The 8,169-nt window shown below is 39.3% G+C and overlaps 1 protein-coding gene across 14 annotated transcripts; it reads right to left on the reverse strand.

Annotated features, from left to right (window-relative positions):
• Positions 1–2,118: 2,118 nt before the first annotated feature.
• On the reverse strand, positions 2,119–7,188 carry LOC123189442 (uncharacterized). 14 transcript variants are annotated; one of them, XR_006495850.1, is made up of 6 exons: positions 6,947–7,188; positions 6,576–6,674; positions 5,715–6,479; positions 5,167–5,485; positions 4,875–5,096; positions 2,119–3,110 (listed from the first exon to the last, which is right to left on the reverse strand). XR_006495850.1 is itself a non-coding variant. In XM_044601861.1 (5 exons), the coding sequence occupies exons 3-5, from the start codon at positions 5,483–5,485 to the stop codon at positions 3,007–3,009; spliced, it is 645 nt and encodes a 214-aa protein (XP_044457796.1). In that variant the 5' UTR covers positions 5,715–5,803; positions 6,947–7,171; the 3' UTR covers positions 2,119–3,006. The 14 variants fall into 14 exon arrangements, 9 of the variants coding, with proteins under 9 accessions (XP_044457796.1, XP_044457790.1, XP_044457788.1 ...); XR_006495853.1 differs by lacking the exon at positions 6,947–7,188 and having other exon boundaries at positions 5,715–5,803; positions 6,253–6,479; positions 6,576–6,933; XR_006495851.1 differs by lacking the exon at positions 6,947–7,188 and having other exon boundaries at positions 5,715–5,803; positions 5,953–6,073; positions 6,253–6,931.
• Positions 7,189–8,169: the final 981 nt, after the last annotated feature.

Genomic DNA, 8,169 nt, shown 5'->3' on the forward strand with positions numbered 1-8,169 from the left:
CTTGTTAAAGAAAAAGAGCCGGGTTTCCACTGTTTCCCAGGATTTTTCTTCTTTTCTTGTTTTTCACTAGTTTTTCTTTGTTTCTTTTCTCTGTTTTCTAGTTTCTTTGTTTTCATTCGTTTCTTTTTCATTTTTACTACTTTTTTCTTCTCTTTAACTTTCTTTGTTTTTTTCTTGTTTTTCAACTGGTTTTTTGTTTTCTCTCGGGTTTTCATTGTTTTTCTGTACACATTTTTGGTATACATCTAATACATTTTTCTTTTACATGTTTAATAATTTTCATATATAAGATTAACATTTATTGAATACATGGTCAACATTTTTTATATATACATTCAACATTTTTGAAATGCCAAATTAACATTTTTCGAATACCAGATTAACATTTTTGAATACATGCTCAAAATTTTTTCTATGCACATTTTACATTTTTTTTAAATATTTGATTAACATGTTTCAAATACATGTTTAACATTTTTTCTATACACATTTAACATTTTTTTCCAATGCTTGATTAACATTTTTCAAATACTAGATTACCATCTTTCAAATAAATGGTCAATATTTTTTCTATACAGATTTAACATTTTTTTTCAAATTCTTGATTAACATTTTTTTCCAAAACTAGTTAAGCATATTTTTAATAGATGGCCAATATTTTTTTCTATACACATTTAATATTTTTCAAATGCTTGATTAGCAATTTTCAAATACAAGTTATCATATTTTGAATACATGGTCAACATTTATCTATACATATTTAACATTTTTAAGTGCTTGATTAACTCTTTCAAATACTTGTTTAATATTTTTTCATATGCTTGGATTAACAGTTCTGAATACATGATAAACTTTATTCACACATATTATATATTTTTTGTATGCATTTTCAAATACATTTTAACATTTTCAAATGCTTGTTTAAAATGTTTTTGAATATTTTTATTTAGAATATTTCGAAGTATAAAAATAAAAGAAAAATAAGAAAACATGCAAAAAGCAAGGAGGTGGCCTCCTGTTCTCAAGAGAAGCTAACGACAGGGCACCTTTCGTTTGGACTGCGAGTGGGGGCATCCGTAAGAGCATAGTTTTTCTCATTCGTTATTTTTTTCTTGGATTTTCCTAGGGTTTTTAAAAAACACATTTTTTCATGCATGAAGCATATTGTGTGAAAAACATAGTTGTGCTTCTCGTAAAGTGAAAACACAGTTGTGGTAATCTGTTTCCGTGTGAAGCGCAATTGTGATTATAGTTTTTTATTTTGTCTTTTTTTGGGTTGGGTTTTTTTCAAGAGAAAAAAGTTCATTCAAACTTATTAACATGAGATGGAGTTTCAAAGATCTTGACGTAGGAAACGCAATAGTAAAAATGGTTTATGATTCCGACACATGGTTTAAAAGATAAAACATTCAGAAAAATGAATATATGAATAAACACTCAGGTTTTGACATGTGTCGCACATGCAATGCGTCATTTTTCACCACTAGAAATGGTGGGAGTGACATTTGCCAATGGTACCCCTAAATCCTTATTTAATAATTTCACCTGTTCTCTCTCTCCACGCCTTCTGTGGTGAACTGTCGCTGTAACGCCTGAAGGGTGATTGTAAGTTCCAGCCCATTTAATTTCCAGGACTAGCTACCTGAAAATCGGCGGTTGCTGTGTGTTCGCCTCCACATGGAAAACTGACTCATCGCTCCCCTACAAAAACGAATCATCCTTTTTCTTACTAGTAAGCTTGCACGTGCAAATGCACGTCTCAACTAATATACAAGTATGTATGAGCATAACATGCGTATAAAGATAGTTTGGTTGCATCAGAAAATATTGCAAATTAAGAAAAGACAAACAAGACTGCCTTTGCATATATAGCCTTTTTATATTTAGAGATAGAAGACAAACACGTCAATTTTTGTGTCCATTCCCTAGTCCAGACACGTACAACGTCCAGAAAGGCACATGCATTAAGTACCATGCAAATTCATATAGGTAGGGTTTGACGATAATGGGTCGGTGGATACCGACCGAGAGTTTTATGACGACGAAAAATATATATTTTACATGCCTTAGCATATATTTGTTACCAACCCAAAGAGCATAATAAAACTGAAAAGATAATGAGTCCATATGTGCTGTCACAGAGCTTAATTTTTTCAGTCTCCAAAACATATTGCATCGCAAAATTCATCAACAACAAACAACAACAAAGCCTTTAGTTCCAAACAAGTTGGGGTAGGCTAAAGGTGAAACCCATAAGATCTCGCAACCAACTCATGGCTCTGGCACATGGATAGCAAGAGACATACATAAGATTCTCCATTTCAAGAACAAATGAAGTCATTACAGTTAAGGAAAATCCATAAATATCTGGTTGTGTCATTTGCTGAATAGTAGTGGTAACTTGTGCTTCTCTTAGGCATGCTGCTCTACCACCTGTTGTCCAGGCCTCGCTTCTCCTAGATCATGATCCCCTTGTACATTGGTGTAGGTCCTTTTGTGCCTGCTCCTGTCCACCCTTCCTATGTTTGATGTACCTCCATATGGCCCACTCTGGCCCAACTTGTAATGTCCAGAATATTGATCCATTTAATCGTTCAGGTGGGCGATCGCCCCTGAGTATGTTTTAGCACGAATAGGATGAAGACAATATAGAAGACTCGCGGGTATTAGATCAAAGGTGACCACCTTAGCTTGTGTGATACATGGATAACAATAACCTGAAAATAAAAGCATATGCATAGGAATATGGACAGCAATAACCTCTGATAGGAGGTAGGACAACACTTAACCATGCATTGCAGCGAAACCTCTATCAGGCCATTGTCCACTCATTACTGTAAACGATAGCTTGATTGTACAGAATTAGCTCACGAAAAGCAAGATGGCAGCAATGGAAATAAAGTTGTAACACTTCACATACACCAAAAGAAACAGAAATAAGTAAGGAGAACAAATTCAGTTGGCTGAACAGATCAAGCAGAGATGGGGCCTAGTATTTTAGCTCACCTACTTCTGGCCAGTACCCCCACAGATGCAGCAAAGAGCCCTGACGCTCCTCCTGTTCTCCAAGCAGTAAGCCCGAGACTGACAGCAGCGACACACAGAAGGACCTGTGTATGGCAAAGAAAGTGAGTAAAGCAGCCTGGACATTGGCCTGCGCCAACCCAACCAAAGAAATGTGGCCAGCGAATCAAGGCAGAACGAACAGTGAGCTTCTTTTACTGATAAGTTAGATTGAACACCCTTAAGAAACAATCTTAAAAATCATATCGAAGCAATAAAGGGAAGTGGTTCAGTACTGGCTTCTATCCAATGAAACTGTAAACAGGGGAATACATTGGCTTTATGTGAAAACTAAAATGAAGGCACAATATGCAAGGTTTTGATACTCAACAAACTATAGTAACGATCTGCTGATTAGGACAGGTATCGATATAAAATGCTTATCTATTCCATGAAACCCTAAAGGTACTGCCGCCACCAGTGGCAGGATAATGTTGGTTGAGTAGAGTGTGATTCTAATGATGGCCAAAAAAACAGGGAAGAATAGAAGAGAAGGCAATTGACGAAAAGTTTGTAACCTGACTGAAAAAATAAGACACATGGATGCTTATGAGATAATGGGCTACATGAACTTTGCTTGAGAAATTTGTATAGCTGAAGGGATTTGTTATCCAAATATAACATAAATGAAGTTGTCATGCACTTTAAATTACGACCAAATAAAAGTAAAGCGTAGATGAAGCTGAAATGAAGACGTCAGCAACTCATAATAAATTATCTTCCATTGGACCATATTCTTGATTAAAAATACAGAAGTCCAACCACATACAGTTTTTATTTAGCTACCAGTTTCAAGAATGTGCTCCTAATTTGCTGTATATCCCAGCTTCTTGTCTTGTTTATGTATTGTCAATGCAAAAATCTACGAGCAATCAAAGAAGTTTAACAAAAAAGAATGAAGCAATCCACTAACTTTTATGGACAGGGAACAACAAAATGAAGACAGGATAAGCACTTGGTGTTGTTATCATTAAACCTGGGAATGGTTATTAAAAAACTGGGTGAAACGGTTCGGTTCTTACTTTGGGTTTGATTGGTTCAGGTTTTATTGGGCCGAATCTTTTTTAGTTTGGTTTTGGTTTGGGTATGTGAAGAATCCAATTTGGGTATAGTTGGTTATGGGCTTAAACAGTTTGGTTATTAACGGTTGTAAACTATGGGTCCAAACCGGTTTTAGGGCATTGGTTATGTGCAATAAGCAACGACGCATCGTCAACGAGTATCTTTGATCCGCGTACATGATGCGATGCACTATGTAATTCTATATTATGGGGAATCAACACATGCAAATTGAATGTGTCTGCTTGTGCTTTAGCTAAGCAATTGGTTTTAATGCACTTGCCAGTGAGCTTTTCAGTCGTGGGAGTTGTCTTTTTGATACTTGTTGTGTGTTGACCATATCTCAACGATAACTTTGTTCCCAAACTATTGTAGATGCACTTATGTCTTTTCTATGCCATTTGCTTCTTGACATGTCGATTTGTGCAATCATATATACATTGAAGCAAACCCATAGTTACGTATTGGGTTTAAACCCACGGTTATGTATTGGGTTTAAATTAGTTTGGGTGGAAAAAATAGAGGGTTTAGTTTTGGTTGGGCTGAAAATGGCATTAAACGGGTATGGTTCAAGTATGGTTTTGAGAGATACATGTACGGGTATGGTTCAAGTATGGTTTAGGTATGAAACCATTCTCAGATTTAGTTATCATATATCAAACCTGTGTTATCATATATCAATCCGAGACGAAAATCACAATGATGTAGTATTGCCCATTTAAATAATTAAGGTAACATGTTGGTGGTCTAACCAGATGAAGTTTGCGAGGCAGATGATGTAGGCAATTGGACATTCACCCCGGCAGTTGCTGCTTTCCTTGCGAGTCGGGCCATCTTCTGTTTGTGTATGTACTCAGCTCGCCGCTCGTCGGATAGTCCAGCATACCAACTTTGTGGACTTCTTTTTTTGCCTGCAATATTGTTTTGGTGAAGATGAGCAGTACCCGCGGAGCTTGCCGCCGTACATACTGCAACTGTCATGTAGGAGGAGATTCAGATATGTACATGCATCAATGCATTAGGACACAAAATGGGAGCACATACCATCTATATGTGTGTTGGTGATGTTGCTCAAAGGGACAAATTGCTCAGACCCCACAGAAGAAGCATGTTCTTGTGATACCCGGGCATGGTTTACACTTTGTACGGCTGCAGTCTTCTTCTCACGCCAGGCGACACGACGCTTCTCGAGGAGCTCTGCTTTCTTTTCATCAGACAATCTGGTGTACCATGATTGGTTACCTTTCTGTCGAGCAGCAGAACTACTCTCTGCATTTGCATTTAGAGGTGAGTTTGTTACATCCAGTGACGGGGCACGTTCGCTTGAGGCAAACCGACGTGCATTTGGATTTTTCTTCCCCATCTGAAAACACAAATGTTTGAGAAATGACAAAGAATCAAGGGATTTCTGAAGAACTTTATTGTTTGTAAACAAATTGCAAGGTCAGATGGAAAGCCAAATATCAAATCACCATTGAAAATAGTACATATAGGTTACCACTCTAGGAAAAATAACAGCGTACATGATCTATGAACAGATTCAGAGAATTAAAACATGACAAAAAATCGTAGATATTGGCTGTGGGGTGTACCTTCAAGTGATCAGAGAAGGTTTACGCAACAATACACATGGTGTGGAGCACCTATATCTCGTATACTAACTTCACACCTCACTACTTCTCTGAAATACAACCAAAGAAAATTTTAAGTCGAAGTATCTTATCAAATCTGAAATTTTCAGCATGAAAATACTACTAAGATCGCTATTAAAAAAATTTAGACGAAGTGTATTGACAAAACTGCAATTTACAGCATGAAAAGACTACTAACATCACTCCCGCTGCACCTATCTGCAAATCCGACAGGAACAAAAATCAGAATGGCACACTACCAATACAGATGATGTGGATATTCTTCATCTCGTATACTAACTTCACACCTCAATATTTCTCTGGAATACAACCATAGAAAATATTAAGTCAAAGTATCTTATCAAATCTGAAATCTTCAGCATGAAAATACTACTAAGATCACTATTAAAAAAATTAAGCCGAAGTTTCTTGCCAAACCTGCAATTTACAGCACGAAAAGACTACTAAATCAGAGTTGGAAGGACAAATATGAAATCACCGTTGAAAAGGTTAGTTTGGGTTCCTTCCGATGTTGATCCGCCACTCGATTTCCACTTTTGAAATTTCAGGGCAAGGTGTTTCGTGAGTGCATGAGGAATACAAGGGGATATTGAGTCAGAGAACACAAATCCACAACCCCACAGCCAATATCTCAGTTTTCTTCCTCCATCCCCTTCACTTCTTCAGCGACAGAAGCGAAGAGTACATCAAACTAAAGAAGACCACCTAGAGGAGCAGCGTGACAAATTTTAAACGACTATAAAACAAAAGAAGACAGAGTCTGAAACATTTTTGCTATGTGCATGAGGCAGTCATAATTACACATGTCTTCTAGGTGTCAGGGATCAGTTTGCTCTGACAGGAAGCTGCATATGGAAGATGTTGGGACCGGCAAAGGTTGATGTGTTTGTCTGCATACTTCTTTGTAACAAAGAGGTGTCAGTTTGCTTGATCACTTCTATGCTAATATGATGACTAAAGTACAGATTTTGTGGGATCATATGTGCAATGTGTTCATCAGGTAGAGCTTACACCTAAGGGCAGGATCATATGTTGTTTATATATTATCTATAAATATCTGTCAGCCATATTCTGTTTGTAGCTGTACAGAAGTTGCATACAAAACTATTTGTATATGAGAAAAGAAAAACAGTGCTTTAAAAATTAACTTATGTGTACAGCTTATGGGTCACCTGATCCTCCTCCGCAGGGTAGGGGCAGCGGATGGGGGGCGACGGCCGCGGGCGGTGGGGGTGTCCGGCAGAGGGCGGTACGACCACGGGGGGATCTACGGCAGCGAGGCGGGCGGTCTCCGGCAGTGAGGCGGGCGGCGGCAGCCGGCGGATCGGGGGCAGGGCGGCGGCGGCCGGCGGATCGGGGGCAGGAGCTTGCGCGGCCGGGCGAGCGGGCGGCAGACTCCGGCGGGTCGGGGGAAGGAGCGTGCGGCGGCGGACGGGCGGGAGGAGCAGCCAGCGGGCGGGCGGGGGCGGCAGCGGACGGGCCAGCGCGCGGGCGGGGGCGGCAGCGGACGGGTGTCGGGTGTCGGGGGAGATGGCGAGCGGTTACGACGGGAGGGGCGGCACCCGGGTTTTGGGCTGAGATGGCGTGTGCGCTCGCGTGGGGGCGTACAGTGTTTTTGTCTAATCGTGTTTTAGTAGCTAATCTGAACCGTGTAGACGTGATTAGATGGCGGCGAGGTTGTAGGGAAAGAGGTGGGGCGAGGCGCGGGGTGTGGCTGGCGGTGAGGCATGGGCAGCGGTTTTGGTTTTGTTCCTGCGTGATGAAAGAGGAGAGGATTAAGGTAATGGCATGGTGGATAATTAATTAAACATAATGGCATGATGGGTAATTAAAGCATAAAACGTGTTTGGTGTTTTGAAGCGATGTAGACCATCAGATTGTAGGTTTGGATGGATAGGATGATTTGGTTCTTCGCCCTCTCTTTCTTTTATAGGGGTAGTAGATAAATTAATAAAATTCACGAAATTAAAAATACCCACGAATTAAAAGATATTTTTTTGAAAATATCATGGTTCGAAAACCGTTAATAGATTTTAAAAATACTAATCAATCTTAAAAAATGTTTACAAGATATTCATGGATTTAAAAATATTAAAATTTACTTTTTTGAGAAAATATTTAAGATTACTTGGGCTACACTACGAACACACACGAGCACATTTACTTGGGTTGTTGGGCCGTCGTTGTCTGTCACGCGCCCACGTGGAACCGGGCCGCGAAGAGATGGGTGTTGGCTCATGTCAACTCCAATTTGACAGTTTCCGGTGCTATTTATAGGCTTAACGGTAGAACCAGTTAACGCATCCTAGACTAGCGACTTGAAATGGGATGGCCCATCAGAAAGCATAGCTTCCGGTTTTAGGAAGTTTCTGGAAATTTCTGGTCATTTTGTTTT

This window comes from Triticum aestivum, chromosome 2A, assembly GCF_018294505.1.
Source record: "Triticum aestivum cultivar Chinese Spring chromosome 2A, IWGSC CS RefSeq v2.1, whole genome shotgun sequence".
Lineage (NCBI taxonomy): Eukaryota > Viridiplantae > Streptophyta > Magnoliopsida > Poales > Poaceae > Triticum > Triticum aestivum.

What these genes read in the sequence shown, in the direction of transcription:
- LOC123189442 (XM_044601861.1), bottom strand. Translation starts at nt 5,485, where the DNA reads ATGGGGAAGAAAAATCCAAATGCACGTCGGTTTGCCTCAAGCGAACGT. An exon ending in CACCAACACACATATAGATG is followed by an intron (nt 5,097 to 5,166) that starts GTATGTGCTCCC and finishes CCTACATGACAG; the next exon opens with TTGCAGTATGTACGGCGGCA. An exon ending in TGCCTCGCAAACTTCATCTG is followed by an intron (nt 3,111 to 4,874) that starts GTTAGACCACCA and finishes TGCCATACACAG; the next exon opens with GTCCTTCTGTGTGTCGCTGC.